The sequence below is a fragment of the Gymnodraco acuticeps genome, unplaced genomic scaffold, assembly GCF_902827175.1.
Source record: "Gymnodraco acuticeps unplaced genomic scaffold, fGymAcu1.1, whole genome shotgun sequence".
NCBI classification, from domain to species: domain Eukaryota; kingdom Metazoa; phylum Chordata; class Actinopteri; order Perciformes; family Bathydraconidae; genus Gymnodraco; species Gymnodraco acuticeps.
In genome coordinates this window covers 11,262-31,881 of record NW_022990915.1, presented here as the reverse complement: position 1 = coordinate 31,881, position 20,620 = coordinate 11,262, and the positions used below count along the sequence as shown (strand labels likewise).

The window sequence follows — 20,620 nt, the reverse complement described above, 5'->3', positions numbered from 1 at the left end:
AAATATGTGTTTACATAAATTGTGACCAAACCGTTTGAACTTAGACTAAAGTGAACTATCTAAACACTCGAGTCCTTTACCTCACTGAGCTGTAGTTATCAGCCTCAGTCTGACTGGAGAGGACTCTCGCTCCACATTATTGTAGAAACATCTTCTTCTTATATCCGTTAGAGCAGCTAGCACGGCACCAGATTCTAATAATGAATTGGAAATGGGGGACCCTGATGTAAACAAGACGAAAGTCTTTCTCTGGTCTGCATCCCCTTAACAATTGTATGTTTTGAGCTGTACTGTACTGTACCCAATATACAAGCTGTTAATAAACTTTTCAATCAATCAATCAATCAATCAATCAATAACAACAGCGCTGGTACAGGTGCACCCTCCCTCTCTCCCTCGCATTTTGTCTGTGAGCTGCGGGCGCCAGATAAGCCAACATCCCCCATTTTCATCACTTACAGCGCTCATCGTACAGGACAAATGAAACGTGTAACCGGGGTGAAAAGGGTGTTACATTTACTTAATTATGAATATTGTTACATCAAGGCCGAAAATTAGGATGAGCCCCAACGGTCAAAATGTTTTTTTCCCTCCCAGAGCTGCCAGCGCAGCACCTCCCCAGGTCTGGCGCCCTAGGCGAACATCTAGCCAGTGCTACGGGCCGGCCCTGAGTTCATATCATGGTTCATATGCAACTCGCAAATATCTTTCTCTCTCTCTCTTCTCTCTCTCTCATCTATTTTCTCTTTCTCTTTTCCCTTCTCTCTCTCTCCCTCTCTCAATGTTGGTACGCAAATGCGATTTGTTTCAAATGACCCGGTGCTCTTTTTTTGGCGGAGGTGCGCATGCGCACCTGCGCACCAGTTATGTGCAGCCCTGGTTATGCGGATGATACTCAACTATATTTATCCATCAAGCTTGATGAAATTAATCATCTAAATAAAATTCAAGACTGCCTCAAGGACTTAAAAAACGTGGATGACCTTAAACTTTTTGATGTTAAACACGACCAAAACTGAAGTTATTGTACTTGGCCCGAAGAATCTACGAAACAAATTATCTAAACATATACTAACTATGGATGGCATTAATTTGGCCTCCAGTGAGACTGTAAGGAATCTTGGTGTTATATTTGATCAGGATTTATCCTTTAAACGCCCACATAAAATCAATTTCAAGGACCCGCCTACTTCCCATCCACGGAACATTGCAAAAATCAGGCATATCTTGCCTCAAAACGATGCAGAGAAACTAGGCTGATTAGATTCAGCCCCTAGTTTTGCTGATATAGGCTTAGTTTGTCGGGGGACATCTTACTTCTTCCTTCTCTCTGTCTGTACCTGTGTACTCTCATGTTCCGATTAACCCAGCTTCCCCAAATGTCTTTCTTTTTGGTTTCTATATACGCTGGGATCCGGAGTCATGGATGATCTTGCGGTCCTGTGTCCTGGATCGCGAGCCCTGGATCTTGAGTCGTGGCTGTGGTCCTGGATCATAGGTCCTGGATGGATATCCTCGTGGATTAATCTTCCTATTTTATACATGCATTTCCAAACATTTGGACTACCAAATGCTAGCAAATGTATTATCTTTTCAATTTACACACGGCATCTATTGCACGTCTGTCCGTCCTGGGAGAGGGATCCCTCCTCTGTTGCTCTCCCTGAGGTTTCTCCCATTTTTCCCTTTAAACTGTGGGTTTTCCTCCGGAAGTTTTTCCTTGTACGATGTGGAGGGTCTAAGGACAGAGGGGTGTCGTATTGTCATACTGATATTCTGTACAAACTGTGAAGTCCACTGAGACAAATGTAACATTTGTGATATTGGGCTATATAAATAAACATTGATTGATTGATTGAACTCTGCTCACATTTCAGGGTTTTCCTTTGACTTAGCCTACTTAAGAGGGAAAATATCTTTCAATATAAAATTATTTTTATGATAAGCTTCTTAATAATTACTATCATGTTTACATAACAGTAGACTAAATACAACTCATGATGTAATTTGGACCCTTATAAAATAGAAAAACGTATTTTCTATATTGCTCCAATACTTTAAATGTAGATTAAAGGGTTGTGAGGATAAAAAACAAGAACAGCAATGCATCCAAAGACAATGGAAAGAAAACATGGAAATATACCAAGAATGTGTACACATCCTCAATTGCTAACCCATTATATTTAAAAGATGTTCTCACCTCAAGTATTCTTAATATAAGACATTGCCCATTGTTATTTTCCCCGACTTGACAGGAAAGGGGGAAAAACATATTATTTCACCCAAATCTTTATTCACGAAGCGGTATACAAGTTGTATTCAAGTATACAAACAACTTTGCACAAGCTTGAGAATGCAAAGTCCATTAAGTCCTTTCAGAGTTCAAATAAAAATATCCCCCGATTCTTGGTTCTTCATAATTTTGTATAATGTATCACACGGTTTGATTTAGATAACAAACCAATGAATGCAAGGGAAAAGTCTGACTATTTTGATTTGTTAATCTACATTGACCACAATAATTAGATGTATAACAATGCTTTCCCTTATTTAGAAAACAAAATATTTATCTTCACATCAAGGAAAGTCAGACGGTAACGGGGATGGTGAACATGCATCAGTATCCTAGCCTGACTTGGACCAGAGATGTCGTTTCATGGTCAGATCCATAATTTGAAAGAAACAATACACAGGTGTTAAGGACACCCTGTAGGATAAAAGGTTTGCTTCTATCATTGACATTTCACTTGAATAATTAAGGATCTCACCTGTTACGTCATTTTTAGTTGTATGAAGGCTACTTTTATAATATAACATCTACATGTGTACTTTGAACACTTATGACCTAGTGTTTGACCAAACATTTAGAAATGCTTGTTTACAAAACCAAAAGGAGACAAATGCTGAAGGTTCAATGTTTTGCAGAACTGCCCAAAGTTGTAAATGCTCCATTTCAGAGTTGGTGTATGTAATGAGTGAAGCCAGCGTCCCTCACACAGCATATGTTACGTATTTTAGGAAATGACATGATGGAACTTTACCTTTGACTGAAATACCTTTTCAAAAAAAACAACCATTGTAAAGCTTGTTCACACAAGGAAAGCTAATGTGAACACAAAACGTTCCAATTCAAAACCTAAGAAATGGTTGAGCAATGATGCCACCATGTGGACACAAAGCCACACTATGACAACACTTCAAATGCCAAACATTAATTAATGTAGGAATTTAAAGTGTGCACTTTCAGTTAATCATTTGTCAGCACAATTTATCTGTTTAAATTAAATGTCATTTTCTCAATATCGACTGTTCACTCATTCACAAAACAAATGAGACTTCTTGAAGAGTCTGGAATAAAAAGTCTCTTGGGTAGTTGAAGGTTAACAAAAGCACAAACTATAAAGCGTCTCTGTTCAAAACTTTTATTAGAACTGTTTAAGTATGGTAGCTTGGAGGAAGAAAAGGAGGCAGCATTGGTATGGGCAAGTGAACATGGGGATGAAAAGGAGGATGGGATGCCGGTGTGGGCGGGGGATCTGGTTTCACAGTGGTAGCTGGAGTGGTTGGATATTGGGGATAGGGAGGGGTCATAGGGTAAAGATGATAGTAAGGCATAGATGGTGGAAGCTGCGATGAGGGATTTTTAGCCTTTGGTTTAGTTGTAGTTGGTGTTGTCGCCGCAGTTGGTTTTGGCTTTGAAGTTAGATATTTGAGAGGATGAAGAGGATTAAAGGCAGGATACATCGGAATATATTGTGGAAACGGCATCTGAGCGTATGGAGGCATCTGAGGATTTTGAGGCATCTGAGGGTCTGGAGGAACCTGAGGGTATTGAGGAACCTGAGGGTATTGAGTCGCATTTGCAGTTATAGGCCGTGTGGTCGTTGCTGTTGTTTTCTCGGGCATGTTAGGGTTTTGAGGCATCAGAGGGTATCGAGACATCGGAGGGTATCCAGGCATCGGAGGGTATCCAGGCATCGGAGGGTATCCAGGCATCGGAGGGTATCCAGGCATCTGAGCTACAGGGGAATTGGGGGAAAGTCGTTTTGGAAGCAGGAGGTGCGGCAGGGTTGGAACACCAGAGAGAGACTGGAATTCCTTGCCAACGCATCGGGAGTACATAACTTCCACCCTTTGGGAGAAACACATACAATTAGAAACAGCAAGGAATCACACAGACCTGTCAATGTTACAATCCGACTGTACAATGCACAAAATTAATCTCATGCTATATCTTCTGAATAGATCATCATGATGCAACATATTTGAATGTCGGTCCCCATCCAAAAAACATAGTTAATCAGTACATTTGAAAGCAAGCAAAAAACAACTCACATTTGAAAAGCTGAAAACACATTTTCGCTTGAGATCAATATGATGCAGATTAAACATTTTATTTGTTTGGCTCTCGTTAAACCATTCATAACTATAACAATTCACAGCACTAGCCATCGTTTTTTTTAAACTCACTTCCTCACTCTTTAAATCAGTTTCACATTACCTCTTGAACCATGTTGCAGCCATCATAGGGAACCGACATTTCAAGTGCATGTGAGTTCCTCTGCACGCTGTAGCCACAGGTAGACGGGACCTGGGACAGAGGCATTGGAGGTGCATTTCCTGTGGGGTAAAAAGGTTCAGTGTTTATATCATTGGTAGAGATAAATCAAGTCTACATTTAGGATATTATGGCTATTGATTTACCTTGTTCTACTGCAAATTGTGATGCTCCTGGTTCCACCGCTCTGAACTTCAACTTGCCCAAACCACACTGCAGTGAGGGCGACATGCTCTTCCATGATGAGTCTTTGGGACTGGCCACTTGTGTTGGGCTCATCCAGCCTGAAGGCGAATATAATACATATTTTTAAATAGTTTGTACTTTAAAGAGATGCAAAACAATTCAAGAAAAATAACAAACCCTTCAATACGTAATCAAAATATTTTTACCTGCAGCGTCTGCTTGATAAGCACCTTCATCCTCCTCATAAGCATTTGAGGATGACTTCTTGGTCCCGTCTGTGACTTGAGAATCAAGTCCTGACCCTTTTTCAAAAGCTCTCCCGAAAACAATTGTCCCCTCTTGGAACCCATTTGTTGCATCGGCATCTTTTCTCCCTTCTCGTCTTTCTGTTTTCTTCAGACGATAACAGTCTAAAGTTTGCGCAAAATAACACGTCAGAATAACAGCTGCAGCCAGGTAAACACCAGCGCCTTTTCTCTTGCGTATCATCCTGTTGCACATGACTGCTGGTAATGTGAGGAGATGAGATAACTTTATTTGCTGCAAATATTTGAGCATCAGCAGGTGCTGTGACAACCAATACAGCAGTGATAGGTGCTCATAGGCTTCCCATTCTGTAAAATCAAACTCACTTTTTTTTTTGTTGTCTTTTTTATTAGAAAATTCATGATTCAATATTTACAATTTGCACATGTGGTTTCACGGTGGCCCTGCATTTAAAGCAATCAAACATAATAGTCATGCATACCATGACAAAATAAAAGAAATAAACTGAATGCAATTAGCCAAAAAAAAACAACCAGGTTTGCCAAAAAACCATTGGATCTTACTTGAACGACCAATCATAGTATATGATAATACAAAAACAGAATACGAGAATCAAAAACCCAGCAAACCGGCAATCATTTATATAAAACATACTTTACGTTTTCCACGTTTCACCCTACACATGTTAGCCACCACTGTCATACTTAAACACCAGTCTGTCATTGTCACCAACCTCCACCAGAGTGCACCCATCCACAAAGCTCTCCAGAAAAGAGTCCTTTTCTAGGTACACATATGCCATCTGAACGTCCTTTCTTAAAGTCCTCTTTAATACGTCCCATGGGTCTACCTTTCTGTTCCCATTATGGGCCAAGTCTCTCCTAAGTTTTACAGCATACCGGGCATGGCTCAGCACATAGTTACAGAGATTCACATTGGGACCTTTCACTCCCCCACTCACCCCAAACAGCCACAACTTTATATTTGGTGCATACACATTTATTACCTTAAACGTGTCCCCCATGTATTCATACTGCACCCCAATCATCCTCCCTTCACCATCATCCTCAACCTTCCTTGCATTCTTCACATCCCCCGAATTGATAAGTATCGCCCCCCCCTCTAGCATGCTCACTCCCATTATTTGCAAACACTTCGCTCTTCCACTCCTTTTTAACCTCATCCACACTCTCCCCATCCCAATGTGTTTCCTGCAGACATATAATGCTGGCCTCACACAGACTTAGCGCCCGGCTTCTTCTGAGCTTACTTTTTAGACCATTACCGTTTAGGGATGAGATCGTTGCCATCAAAAGGGATGTTATTATAATACACGTCCTTTGCATCATTACCTTATACTGGTTTCTCTCCCGAGCTCCCCCTCTGTCGAAACCGCTCTCTTTTTCTCCACCTCCCTCGCCTTGTCCGCTTTGCGTCTAGCAATCAGCCCGGCGTTCTCCGCTGAGGTCTTCTTCTCCTCCTCGCACCTGCTTCTCCTCTTGCCCTGGCCCTTCTGCTCCTCGTTTGGGCTCCCGAAGACCTTGACGCCCCCAGGGTCCTCCGACAGCTCTCCCTCCTCCATTTCGGAAGCCTCCGAGGCGTCTTCCACCTCTTCAGGACCCCGACACTTCTTTCCCCCTCCGCTGCTCCCTTCGGCACCTCTGCTGCTCCCGTCGGCACCTCTGCTGCTCCCGTCGGCGCCTCCGCCGCCCTGCCTTGCACTTTTTTTGCTCTTTCCCGCCTTTGGTGCTTTCTCCTCCATCACCGAAGCCCCCGAGATGTCCTCCACCACTGGACCTTCATCTTCGCTGCTGATCTCATCATGGGGTATTTTCTTTGCCCCCTCTGCCTCGTCGTCTTCCTCGTCGTCTTCCTCCTCGTCTTCCTCCTTGTCGTTTTCCTCCTCTTCTCTCTCCTTGTCATCTTCCTTCTCTCTCTCTTTCCTCTCTCTCTCAGCTCCATACCTGCACTCCTTGGCATAATGCCCTTGCTCATTACACCTGTGGCACTTAAAGTCTGGGCATTCTCTAAAGATGTGACCCGGCTTTATACATAACCTGCACACTGGAACCTGGCCATTGTGCAGGACCCGGAAGTATTCCGCACCCTTCACCGTGTCGAACTTCGTGGAGTACGGCAGGGAGCGGACCTTATTGTTGAATCTCACTCTCAGGAACCTGGTGCCGTCTGCAATGTCCGAGTCTGGCCACACTCTTTTTTTTTTAATGTCCGAGATGGGCTTAACTCCCCACTCCTCAAGCCTATTTAGTAACGTTTTATCCAGCTAGTACACTGGCAGATGCAGGAACGAGACGGTCACATCAGTGCTCATAATGTTTTTTGCATGTACCGCGACCCCGTTCACTCTCAGCCCCTCCATTAGTTTCATTTTCCCCAGGATTGTCCTCATCGTCACTTCGTACTGTTCCCCCGTCACTCTACATCCATCCACTGTCCCGCACTGTTTCTGTATCCCTTTTAGCAGGTCCATCATAGACAGTGCACCTTCCACTACTACTTCCACAGTTAATTCCACACTGTACCTTGCTTTCTCCCTCTGCCCCTCTTTTCCTTCCTCTCCCGCTTTCTTGCCTTGTTCTTCTTTGTCGTTGTCCTTCCCTTCGTTCGCTTTATCACTTGCCCTTCCTCCTTCCATTTTCGGCACCTCAGCAGTCCTGTTCACTCCAGCCGCTGTTGCCATCAGAACACTCGCCGCACCAGATCACAGCACCGGGTGGGGGGAGCCCAAACGGCGTGCTCCGGGCCGTATCCCGTTGTTATGCTGTCGGTTGAAGCCCCGCCGCGGACTGAAGCCAATCGTATTTTCACTTACTCTTCCTGCTAACGTTGCACTGAACCGTCTCGGGAGATCACTGTGAGCGTGCAGACACGCGGAAATCAAACTCACTGCGGGTGGAGAGCACTTGGCAACGAAGCATGAGACAGGGCTTTAATACTGACACATATTACCACCAGGCAGCCAATCAACAAGGCAGGTGCAGCCTCAGCTAATTATTTCACACACAGTGACGTCACGAGTCACCCGCGAAAATACGCCATGTTCCTGGAGGTGCAAAGCTAAAAAGCTAGCTAACATAACCAGGTAGAGCGCAATCGTTTTTCTATTTCTATTCTGAAGAAATCGCTGTAGGCCTATGTCTTCCGATTATATCTCTGGACTTGAGGGGTGTGCTCTCAGTCGTTACCGGCTTAAACTAAAGCTGTGTGGGTTGTATGATTGCCCGTATAGAGTTCCTGCAGATTCATGGTGAAATGACCCTGGAAAGTGGCCTCCGGTGGATTTTTGGCAACATCTATGTGTATCTTCTGGAAACACCAGGTGAATACCCCACTTGTCACAATAATATTATCATGCCATTGCATATATGTGGTATTTTAGAGTTGACTAGATATTGATTAAGGCAATAGACTATGATATTCAGTACAGGAATCTTAGCAACACCAAGACTGTTACAGGATTTTTATTTTGGAAAGTATTTTTTTTTCTTACTTCTCACGTTTTTTATTATATTTTATTATATCATAACTTAGTACTTTTTTCTTAACATAGGTAACATTAAGCTGTCTGTGGCTCTTTCCTGCTGTAACGATGCAAATGTCCCCTCTGTGGGACTAATAAAGGTCTGTAATACAGGCCCTGGGCTGTAAACATAACCTCATCATTGGCCATTGATATAATTTGGTACTACCAGCATTGTAGCTATTGTCACTGTGTTAAGCCTTACATTGATGCTTACCAGCTGTCAAATCAAAGGTAGTATATCCTACTATGTTTGATGTTTAATTATAAGGTGACAGTGTATGTTTTACCTTTGTGTTTCAACAAGGTGTCCATACTAGAGAAGCGATGAAAAATTACAAAGCACTAGACTCCTACAAGCTGCTGGAATCTGGTTGGGTGCAGACAGTGAGGCATATCATTCCTAATGACACAACCCTCACGGTCCTGAGAGCTGACGTGACACCGTCATTCCGGGTGAATGAACCGCCGCATCATCCATGGGCAGCCGTTACCCAGCGTGGCGATGTGGTTGCTGCTCACTGTGACTGCAAAGCTGGGTATGTAGATTCCAGTATGTAGAAACTAAATGTTTACTATGAACATATTCTGGTTGTATATTGTGTGACAACCCTGTGGTTGTCCACCCGGTGGTGCTGCTGTAACCTGTTTGTTTCTTGTAATCAGCAGTGATGGGACCCACCTGTGGCGCTAATTCCAGGATATAAGAAGGCTGCAGAACAGGCTCTCGCTCTCTCTCAGCTGCCCTGCTCGGTGCAGCAGGACACCGCTCCTCTGTTCTGTTTTATTGTTGTTGGAACCACTGTGTTGGATAAATAAATGATTGTTTTGGGCAACTCCGGCGTGGAACTGTTGTCCTTATGTTACAAGCAGAGCCAGCTTGTAACAATCATTTATTAGGTAAAGTATCACAGAATCAGCATACAAAATATAACATGGTCAACTCTAAATGTAAGCATGTGAACTAGCAACCACACATACAAATTCATTCCTTGTATACAATCCCACCCCCAAGGTTGGTCAAAATTGCACATACCCCAACTATCTTATCTGCACTTGATTTGTCTACCTGATCTGCCTCATCCTTCAGAGATTTAATATGTCGAATCGGCAAAGTGCCTTGCAAAATAACAAAACGGTTTTTCATTAGGCCAATCACACGCTCAATATGAATTCTCACCGATGACAATTTCCTAGAGGATTCAAGGTGTTTGGCTGGTAATTGACTCTGCTCTTTAGTGAATGCTGGTGTGAGCAGCTCTACACCAGCAATACCCGCAAACTCTTCCTTCATTGTAAACCCCCTATCCGCTAGAACTTGGTCACCCGGGTGATGGTCACATTTAGTCAAGAATCCGCTTTGATGTACTATTTCCACATCGCTCACCCTCCCACCCCAGGCATCAGACAGAAAACAAATGGCACCAAGTGGGTTACATCCAATAAGAAACTTCATAGTGGTGTGACGCTTATAATTTGACCAGACTTGGGCACAAGCTTTAAGGTTCCCTGGAGATTCAATGAACACTTCAAAACAATCTATGATGCAAGTAAGTCTAGGGTACAGAGCCTTGAATGCAGGTGGCATATTAGAAAATATGCGCTCCCTCTCTGGCCAACTAACAAAACGCTTCAGTTTCACAAAGGCTACATCCATCCACTTCCAAAAATGATCTATGAGCGTGCTCTGAGGGATGCCTACCTGGTCTGCCAAATACTCAAACTTCATGCCATGTTTCAACTTCACTATCATATAAAAAAAAACTGATCAATGTAGGGGATGGATGGGGTACCTTTGCATATCATCGAAACTAGCAAGAATTGAAAAGTGGCTAGAAAAATGGGCCAAGTTAGTCCGGTGTAATACTGACACTTCTCATTGTTTTCAGCAACAGTGTTAGAAGATAGAGTTGAGGGTGGCCCTAGCATGGTCCCTCTCAGCAAAAGCAGCATCTCTTTCCGCTCTGAGTGCAGAGATCTCATCAAAGAGCATCTGTTGAGGCACGGAAGGTGGAGACACTGAACTGGTCGACGGTTGAGGCGAATCAGGAGTAGGTTGATGCTGTGGAGGTTCGGAGGATGCAAGGGATGTGTCCTGCACTCCAACAGAGACTGCGTAAGCCACTCTGCACTTCTTTTTTGAGGGCCCATTTGCTTTGCCAAGCATCTTCTTGCCATGACGACACATAGCATTCGAGAACCTAATACACACAAACATTACATATACCAGGGGTTAGGGTGGTGCGCTTATGGCAAAAATCATAATCACGATTATTTGGGTCAATAATTGATATCACGATTATTAAATACGATTATTCATTGACTTAGAAAAATCAATTTATTGAACTTTAAAACAAATAATAATTTGAACAGTATCTTTTTAACTGTTGTTTACCCTGAACGTATAATTCAACTGAAAAACCAATACAAACAAATTAAATAAATGATACATTTATATTTATATCATTTATATAAAATACAATTAATTGCACAGCCCTACCAGGGGTGATAACTAACACCTACCCACAGCTGGTATGTTATTGTAAAATTGTATACTTCACATCTATCACAACAGTATTACAGTGTTCGATTTAGGCCAGGCATATCATCAGTATATACATGAATTTTCGCAAACCTTCTCAGTTTCTGGCACTTGTCAGCTGTTGGTAGTTTCCCAGGCGTAGCAAAATTGGTCGGGATGTAATCTGGATGGCCAAGCTCCTTGGAAGGCTGCCCTGAAAAACAGATAAGAGCAACCATGATGCTATGCTACCATGCTATGATTCGGCTGTAGAGGAAGGTAAACAGTAGTTTGGTCCAGTCCGGGCTAGCGGCGGACATCAGATTAATCATAAACATAGTAGTTGTTCTGAAATACAACTTCAACTTACCAGAAATGAAGTGTGCCGAGCAGATGTACACATATTGCACGGTGCCCTTGGGTTTCCACGGCTTGTGAGTGATGGGATCGACGCGAGCGCAAGCTCTCGCCCACTGGGCCCTCCGTCCTGGCTGTTTTTCGTGACTGAGGAACTTGAAGAAAGAAATCTTGGATTTTCCATCACTATCTGTCATCCAATGATGATTTCTACAAGTCCCAGAACTACACCACTTCACCATCTTCAAAGTATTGTAACTAACAAGTAAGTAACACGGCTAAAACCTCTGCCTGGTTGCACCTCGCCGTAAAATGGCGGCTCCCGGAAGTACGGTGTCGCCGTCGGCCCAAAACCCGTATGTGTGTGTGAAAGAATGCTTGCACCTGTGTTCAATTAGCTTTGCAAACAGGTGAGCCTCGTTAAGACTTGTCTAACGTCTACAAAGTAAGCCCTGTATATTGATCATGTAGATCGGGGGTGCTCAATACGTAGATCGCAAAGGTAGTGTGGGTAGATTGCATGACATTGAAGCGCAAATGCGGCGCACCTTTATGCGCTTAAGAGGCGCTATTGGTGTAAGCGCTCCACAGTTTATCCGCCGCTGTGAGGTTCCGCGCTCACAGTTCACTAGCACCGTTGGTATCAAAGGCATACCAACTATTACAAATCCAATCCAACCCACTTTATTTGTATAGCACATATGAAAAACAGAGGGTTTACCAAAGTGCCTCACACCAAACATAACATTATAATAAAATATAATAATAGATGAAAGGCACACATAAGAATTAATACACAGTACATAAAGGCTATGGACATACAATAAAAGCATACAAATCGATAAAACATAGCTCAGACTGACTCGAAAGCAAGGGAAAATAGGTGGGTCTTTAGGCGAGACTTAAAAGTTTGGAGGGTGGGCGACAATTTGAAATGGGGGCCAGGTCGTTCCAGAGCCTGGGGGCTACCGCTGAGAAGGCTCGATATACAAACTGTTCGACCTACAGAGATGACAAAAAGTGTTCTTCCAAATACAAAAAAGCCTCTGTATACGCTGTCTCGCAAACACCTTGGTTGGTTTTAGGGACTACCAGCAGCAGCTGAAGCAAAATGAAGTCACAAGAATGATAGACACATAACAATACAGTATTTATTTGGGCATGGCTAATATAATTGTTGATGGCCAAACATTTCATAGAAGTAACACAACTCTGCTCACACTCTAATCACACTCTCGACCTTGTTCTGACTTATGGTATTGAAATTGAGCAACTATTAGTCGAACCGCATAATCCTGCTTTATCCGACCATTTCTTAGTAACTTTTGAAGTGCTGTTACTAGACTACAAAGCATTAGTCAAAAGTTCCTGCAGCAGAAACCTATCTGTTAGTGCTATAGCCAAATTTAAGGAAGAGATTCCACCAATACTTAACTCGATAGCATGTCTGCATGTAAGGGAGGAAAGTTATACAAAATGTACACCACCCCAAATTGATCATGTTGTTGATAGTGCTACAGATGCGCTGCAAATAAAATTAGACTCTGTTGCTACTTTGAAAAAGAAGAAAATAAAACAACATAGATTAGCTCCATGGCATAATGCCGAAACCCGCAAAAGAAAGCAAAAGTCGAGACAACTTGAAAGGATATGGCGTTCCACTAAACTTGAAGAATCTCGTTTAATTTGGCATATTACTCTCAATGAATATAAGAAAGCACTGCGTAAAGCGAGAGCAGCCTACTACTCTTCATTAATAAATGAGAATAAGAATAATGCAAGATTTCTTTTCAGCACTGTAGCCAGGCTGACAGAGAGCCATAGCTCGATTGAGCCTTCTGTTCCCATAGCACTCAGTAGTAATGATTTGATGTGCTTTTTTAACGATAAAATTGTTACTCTTAGAAACAAAATTAATGACCTCTTGCCTTTGACCAGTATAGTGTTATCAACAGCTCCCGGAAACGTAAGTTCTAATATTACACTAGATAGTAAACTAGAATGCTTTTCAGCCATAAACCTTGAACAATTACATTCTCTTCTAAACCATCAACGTGTATCTTAGACCCGATTCCAACTAAGCTGTTGAAGGAAGTTTTTCCATTAATTAGCACTTCTTAATTAAATATTATGAATATGTCTTTATTATCAGGCTATGTTCCACAATCATTCAAAGTAGCAGTGATAAAAACGCTTCTTAAAAAGCACAACCCCGATCCAGAGGTTTTAGCCAACTATAGACCTATTTCTAATCTTCCGTTCCTCTCAAAAATTCTTGAGAAAGCAGTCGCAAAACAGTTGTGTGATTACTTAAAAAACAATTATTTATTTGAAGATTTTCAGTCTGGCTTTAGAACACATCATAGCACAGAGACAGCACTGGTTAAAGTCACAAATGACATTCTAATAGCCTCAGACAAGGAACTTGTCTCTATTCTTGTTTTGCTCGTTCTCAGTGCTGCATTTGATACTATCGACCATGATATCTTATTGCAAAGACTTGAGCACTTAGTTGGCATACAGGGAACTGCTTTAGGCTGGTTTAGGTCCTATCTATCTGAACGCTCTCAGTTTGTACGTGTCAACGATGAATCTTCCACGCAAACCAAAGTTAGCCATGGAGTGCCACAGGGCTCAGTGCTCGGACCTATTTTGTTCACATTATATATGCTTCCGTTAGGCAATATTATAAGGAATCATTCTGTACATTTTCATTGTTATGCGGATGATACTCAACTATATTTATCCATCAAGCCTGATGAAATTAATCATCTAAATAAAATTCAAGACTGCCTCAAGGACTTAAAAAACGTGGATGACCTTAAACTTTTTGATGTTAAACACGACCAAAACTGAAGTTATTGTACTTGGCCCGAAGAATCTACGAAACAAATTATCTAAAGATATACTAACTATGGATGGCATTAATTTGGCCTCCAGTGAGACTGTAAGGAATCTTGGTGTTATATTTGATCAGGATTTATCCTTTAACGCCCACATAAAATCAATTTCAAGGACCGCCTACTTCCATCTACGGAACATTGCAAAAATCAGGCATATCTTGCCTCAAAACGATGCAGAGAAACTAGTCCATGCATTTGTTACTTCAAGGCTGGATTATTGTAACTCCTTATTATCAGGGTGTACCAAGAAGTCAGTCAAGTCGCTTCAGCTGATTCAAAATGCTGCAGCTCGTGTACTAACCAGAGTTAGGAAAAAAGACCACATTACACTTCTGTTGGCTGCCTTAGACTCGCTCCCTATAGAACACAGGTTATCATTTAAAATTCTTCTTCTCGCCTACAAAGCCCTTAATGAGCAGGTGCCATCTTACCTTAAAGAACTCATTATACCCTACTGTCCTGGCATTGCGTTCCAAGAATGCAGGGTTGTTGGTTGTTCCTAGAGTCTCTAAAAGTACAATGGGAGCCAGAGCCTTTTCTTATCAAGCTCCACATTTGTGGAATCAGCTTCCAGTTTGTGTTCGGGCGGCAGACACCCTATCCGTTTTTAAGAGTGCGCTTAAGACCTTCCTTTTTGATAAAGCTTATAGTTAGGGCTGATTAGATTCAGCCCCTAGTTTTGCTGATATCGGCTTAGTTTGTCGGGGGACATCTTACTTCTTCCTTCTCTCTGTCTGTACCTGTGTACTCTCATGTTCCGATTAATCCAGCTTCCCAAAATGTCTTTCTTTTTGGTGTCTATATACGCTGGGATCCAGAGTAATGGATGATCTTGCGGTCCTGTGTCCTGCATCGCGAGCCCTGGATCTTGAGTCGTGGCTGTGGTCCTGGATCATAGGTCCTGGATGGATATCCTCGTGGATTAATCTTCCTATTATACACACATGCATTTCCAAACATTTGGACTACCAAATGCTAGCAAATGTATTATCTTTTCAATTTACACACGGCATCTATTGCACGTCTGTCCGTCCTGGGAGAGGGATCCCTCCTCTGTTGCTCTCCCTGAGGTTTCTCCCATTTTTCCCTTTAAACTGTGGGTTTTCTCCGGAAGTTTTTCCTTGTACGATGTGAGGGTCTAAGGACAGAGGGTGTCGTATTGTCATACTGATATTCTGTACAAACTGTGAAGTCCACTGAGACAAATGTAACATTTGTGATATTGGGCTATATAAATAAACATTGATTGATTGATTGAACTCTGCTCAAGAAGAGTTTTCTTCAAGTTGTATTTTGTTGGTCGAACGCACTTATTGTAAGTCGCTTTGGATAAAAGCGTCAGCTAAATGCAATGTAATGTAATGTAATGTAATGCTCACATTTCAGGGTTTTCCTTTGACTTAGCCTACTTAAGAGGGAAAATATCTTTCAATATAAAATTATTTTTACGATAAGCTTCTTAATAATTACTATCATGTTTACATAACAGTAGACTAAATACAACTCATATGATGTAATTTGGACCCTTATAAAATAGAAAAACGTATTTTCTATATTGCTCCAATACTTTAAATGTAGATTAAAGGGTTGTGAGGATAAAAAACAAGAACAGCAAACATCCAAAGACAATGGAAAGAAAACATGGAAATATACCAAGAATGTGTACACATCCTCAATTGCTAACCCATTATATTTAAAAGATGTTCTTACCTCAAGTATTCTTAATATAAGACATTGCCCATTGTTATTTTCCCCGACTTGACAGGAAAGGGGAAAAAACACATTATTTCACCCAAATCTTTATTCACGAAGCGGTATACAAGTCGTATTCAAGTATACAAACAACTTTGCACAAGCTTGAGAATGCAAAGTCCATTAAGTCCCTTCAGAGTTCAAATAAAAATATCCCCCGATTCTTGGTTCTTCATAATTTTGTATAATGTATCACACGGTTTGATTTAGATAACAAACCAATGAATGCAAGGGAAAAGTCTGACTATTTTGATTTGTTAATCTACATTGACCACAATAATTAGATGTATAACAATGCTTTCTCTTATTTAGAAGACAACATAATGTATCTTCACATCATGGAAAGTCAGACGGTAACGGGATGGTGAACATGCATCAGTATCCCAGCCTGACTTGGACCAAAGATGTCGTTTCATGGTCAGATCCATAATTTGAAAGAAACAATACACAGGTGTTAAGGACACCCTGTAGGATAAAAGGTGTTGCTTCTATCATTTACATTTCACTTGAATAGTTAAGGATCTCACCTGTTAAGTCATTTTTAGTTGTATGAAGGCTACTTTTATAATATAACATCTACATGTGTACTTTGAACACTTATGACCTAGTGTTTGACCAAATATTTAGAAATGCTTGTTTACAAAACCAAAAAGAGACAAATGCTGAAGGTTCAATGTTTTGCAGAACTGCCCAAAGTTGTAAATGCTCCATTTCAGAGTTGGTGTATGTAATGAGTGAAGCCAGCGTCCCTCACACAGCATATGTTACGTATTTTAGGAAAGGACATGATGGAACTTTACCTTTGACTGAAATACGTTTTCAAAAAAACAACCATTTTAAAGCTTGTTCACACAAGGAAAGCTAGTGTGAACACAAAATGTTCCAATTCAAAACCTAAGAAATGTTTGAGCAATGATGCCACCATGTGGACACAAAGCCACACTATGATAACACTTCAAATGCCAAACATTAATAAATTTAGGAATTTAAAGTGTGCACTTTCAGTTAATCATTTGTCAGCACAATTTCTCTGTTTAAATTAAATATCATTTTCTCAATATCGACTGTTCACTCATTCAAAAAACAAATGAGACTTCTTGAAGAGTCTGGAATAAAAAGTCTCTTCGGTAGTTGAAGGTTAACAAAAGCAAACTGGAAAGCGTCTCTGTTCAAAACTTTTATTAGAACTGTTTAAGTATGGTAGCGTGGAGGAGGAAAAGGAGGCAGCATTGGTATGGGCAAGTGAACTGTGGAAATATATGTAAAGTATTATGCAGAAGATGTGATGCAGCATATTTTTGGTATATTCATTTTAATGTCACCCATATATAAGAGGTGTATTGCATCATGTTATCCCTAATATATGTGTGGGTATATACATTCCTGTGTGTTAATAGTTGAAGGAACAAAGTACATTTTTCCTCTTAAATATAGAGAGGTTTTTTATAGATTCCTGAAACAATGTTCCCTTTTTCTTAAAAGTAGATTAGCGCAATAGTCTTTTTCTTCCACTTTTACCCTTTTATCAAAGGGGTGTTTTTAGGCTATTTTTGAGGAGGTAAAATGCAGAATTACTTGTGAGTTCTGTTTTGAGTGAAAAGATTACCCCTTTGAGTGTTTTTCTTGGTTAACCATTAGATATAATGGTTAAATTCTTCTTAAGTTAATGATGCGCATCCTGCAGGCCTTGAGAATTGAGTCACACAGTTAAGTGAGACAATGGTCCTTCTGATTCTAGATAAAGCTGACTTCGGGTGGATGGAAGTTCAGAGAAGGCCTGGAGGTATGAAGACAGTTAGGCGTTGTTGGTGAGCTGGTCTTGAGGAGGTCATGAGATGATGACTGTTAAATTCCCAACAAGTATGGCTTTCATAAAGAAAAAACACATGACTTGTGTGATAAGCTACATGATAAGATGTGTGTGTGGAGGCCAGATGCGTGAGACTCTTGTTTCCGGATCATCTCTGCTGGCACGCGCTGATTCACTGTGACACAGCATCTTTTGCATCTCCCAATGAGATGACCTGAAAAGATGACCAGCTGACCTAACCCCTCCTGTTTTATTCTTGTATATCTCCTGTTGAGTCCTGGCGTTCGCTCTCTCTTCTCGGGCTGCCAGGAACGAAGGATCTACGCAGCACGCGAACAAGGGCAGGAGTACTCCTTACATTACAGTATATTATATTGTATTGTAATGTATTATATTGCATTGCATTATTACCTTTTATAATTAAAACAGATTATTGTTTAAACTGGTATCCTGGTGTTCTCTGATTTCCTTCCTGTTATGATTTTAAGCAGGACTCGCCAAAACGACACGCGGAGCCGAGTGGGGTTGTAAAAACCTCAAAACTCCGACAGAACATGGGGATGAAAATGAGAATGGGGTGCCGGAGTGGGCGGGGGCAGGGGCGGACTGGCCATCGGGAATACCGGGAGTTTCCCCGGTGGGCCGATGCTGTGCGTGGGCCGGAGGGCCAAAACAATAAATACATTTTTTTTTTTTTTTTTTTGCCTAAATCCTACCGGCCCACATTTGTAAGTATACCGGCCACTCCCTTTTTTTTTTTTGCTTAACTAAATCCTACCGGCCCACATTTGTAAGTGCCCACATTTGTAAGTGTTCCGGGCCGGGTCACTGCGCAGAAATCACTGAAAGATCAGGAGTGAGTTACTGATGGATAAACAAGCTCCAAAGCGTAAAGGAGGTGCACAAAAACTTAGGGATACAAAAATGAAAGCACTTGAGGAAGGTTCAGCAAAATCAAAAAAAATTACAGACTTTTCGTTTGGTCCTGCAGCTGGTTCTAGTTGTAGTACAACCACCACCGGAGAAGCTGATGTAACGTTAGCCGACACAGCGGCCATTCCCAGTGGCAGTGAGTCCAGCAATGAAACTGACACAGCACAGCGGCATCTAGAGCCCAGTACCAGCAGTGATATGATGGTAATCAGTGATGATGAGAAACAGGAGCGGAGGTGAGTTGGCGGGAAACGGAAAGTAGGTCAACCACGCCCAGCCAGGAAGACAGACAAACAGAAAAAAGGAGAAGGAGATACTGCAATTCCTCACAAAAGTTGGGAGGGGTTGATTCGATAAGAACAGCTGCACTGTTATTTTGTTCAATCCAAGTTTCTGTTAAAAACATAAAATCGAGATTGTGCTCAGTGATAAAATCATTGATTAAAAATGTTTTTCCTGCCAAAGACTTGACATTTAATAAAGCTAGTTTAAGTTTGTTAAACACACTATCAGTCATGTTTTTTGTAACAAGCTGTGGCTGACATGGAATCACTGCTAAATTAGATAAACTCACACAAACGTTTGAGCGCTTCCTGTTTCTATGATTCACCGCTCTTAATCTATTACCTATCAACACAGATATCGGCAAAGCTACTGGCAGGCAGGGCCCCGACATGTCCTGGAAAGAGTTGAGAGTGGCATACGCCCTTGAGCCTGGACCCATCAGGGAGGAAACTTATACAAAATGTACACCACCCCAAATTGATTATGTTGTTGATAGTGATACAGATGCGCTGCAAATAAAATTAGCCTCTGTTGCTACTTTGAAAAAGAAGAAAATAAAACAACATAGATTAGCTCCATGGCATAATGCCAAAACCCGCAAAATAAAGCAAAAGTCGAGACAACTTGAAAGGATATGGCGTTCCACTAAACTTGAAGAATCTCGTTTAATTTGGCATATTACTCTCAATGAATATAAGAAAGCACTGCGTAAAGCAGGGGTGCCCAACCTTTTTTGAACCGACAGCTACTTTTAAAGTTGCCAGTCTGCCGAGATCTACCAGTCCAAATAGAGAGGCGTAGCCATTACTGACAGCCTACTACCAGGTAAATACACACTTCTACTTGTATAAAACTGACCTTTGTACGATTAATACTTCATAAAATACTGCAGATCCTTTATCTTACCTCTTTCTAATCTACACACATACAAGTATTTAACTGAAGCTACACAACAGTGTTGTTGATACAGAGTTGGAGTTTATTCACACGTCACATACTACAGTGGGTAATGTTTTCAAGAAACATTGAACAGTGCTGCCACATATGACACAGGAAAAAAAGAAAAGACTCTGAACCCTTTCTTTGCCATTATATAAAAATAGTGTTGCTACAAAAGTATAAATTAGGCTTACTAATAAGACAACTCAGATCTGAAGCTACACAGGAATCTGCTGCAACAGTGCAATAAAAAAGACAAAATTAATAGAATCAAACCCTTTTTTTGTTGCATTTTAGTAGATTATAAAAATAAATGCCTTTAAAATAGGATGCAAGCAACACTAGTTTCTTAACCTGAATTGATAATAGACTATAATCAATTTAAGTTTGCATTCTTATACCATTTTGTACAATAATTATAATGAATAAGTTCAAACAAACTCAAACTTACAGCTGATTAATAATGGTATCTAACTTGAGTTTTTATCATATCGAAAACCTGTAGAAATGCTACTGTTATTTTTACTGTCGCCCAAAAGCGCGTCGGCAGCCTCCAGGAATGCTTCTT

At 41.2% G+C, this 20,620-nt stretch overlaps 2 protein-coding genes and 1 long non-coding RNA gene across 3 annotated transcripts; 1 reads left to right on the top strand and 2 right to left on the bottom strand.

Moving 5' to 3' along the window:
* Nucleotides 1-4,003: 4,003 nt before the first annotated feature.
* Nucleotides 4,004-7,876, bottom strand: LOC117557989. The gene is made up of 4 exons (XM_034233943.1): nucleotides 6,364-7,876; nucleotides 4,705-4,842; nucleotides 4,502-4,620; nucleotides 4,004-4,132 (listed from the first exon to the last, which is right to left on the bottom strand). The coding sequence occupies exons 1-3, from the start codon at nucleotides 6,771-6,773 to the stop codon at nucleotides 4,542-4,544; spliced, it is 627 nt and encodes a 208-aa protein (XP_034089834.1). The 5' UTR covers nucleotides 6,774-7,876; the 3' UTR covers nucleotides 4,004-4,132; nucleotides 4,502-4,541.
* Nucleotides 7,877-8,889: 1,013 nt separating this feature from the next.
* On the top strand, nucleotides 8,890-9,388 carry LOC117557990. Its single transcript, XR_004570773.1, has 2 exons — nucleotides 8,890-9,091; nucleotides 9,219-9,388. It is a non-coding gene; the product is annotated as an uncharacterized LOC117557990 (long non-coding RNA).
* Nucleotides 9,389-9,428: 40 nt separating this feature from the next.
* On the bottom strand, nucleotides 9,429-11,729 carry LOC117557988. The gene is made up of 3 exons (XM_034233942.1): nucleotides 11,444-11,729; nucleotides 11,188-11,287; nucleotides 9,429-10,753 (listed from the first exon to the last, which is right to left on the bottom strand). Exons 1-3 carry the CDS (start codon nucleotides 11,670-11,672, stop codon nucleotides 10,450-10,452), a joined length of 633 nt encoding a protein of 210 aa, XP_034089833.1. The 5' UTR covers nucleotides 11,673-11,729; the 3' UTR covers nucleotides 9,429-10,449.
* Between the last annotated feature and the right edge of the window lie 8,891 nt (nucleotides 11,730-20,620).

Excerpts from the sequence above, each read along its gene's own strand:
- LOC117557989 (XM_034233943.1), bottom strand. The coding sequence starts at position 6,773 with ATGGAGGAGAAAGCACCAAAGGCGGGAAAGAGCAAAAAAAGTGCAAGG. Across the intron at positions 4,843-6,363 it reads GGGAGAGAAACCAGTATAAG|GCTGGATGAGCCCAACACAA; the intron begins GTAATGATGCAA and ends ATTCGCCTTCAG. Across the intron at positions 4,621-4,704 it reads ACAATTTGCAGTAGAACAAG|GAAATGCACCTCCAATGCCT; the intron begins GTAAATCAATAG and ends TTTACCCCACAG.
- LOC117557988 (XM_034233942.1), bottom strand. The coding sequence starts at position 11,672 with ATGGTGAAGTGGTGTAGTTCTGGGACTTGTAGAAATCATCATTGGATG. Across the intron at positions 11,288-11,443 it reads CTCGGCACACTTCATTTCTG|GGCAGCCTTCCAAGGAGCTT; the intron begins GTAAGTTGAAGT and ends TCTGTTTTTCAG. Across the intron at positions 10,754-11,187 it reads AAGTGCCAGAAACTGAGAAG|GTTCTCGAATGCTATGTGTC; the intron begins GTTTGCGAAAAT and ends TGTGTGTATTAG.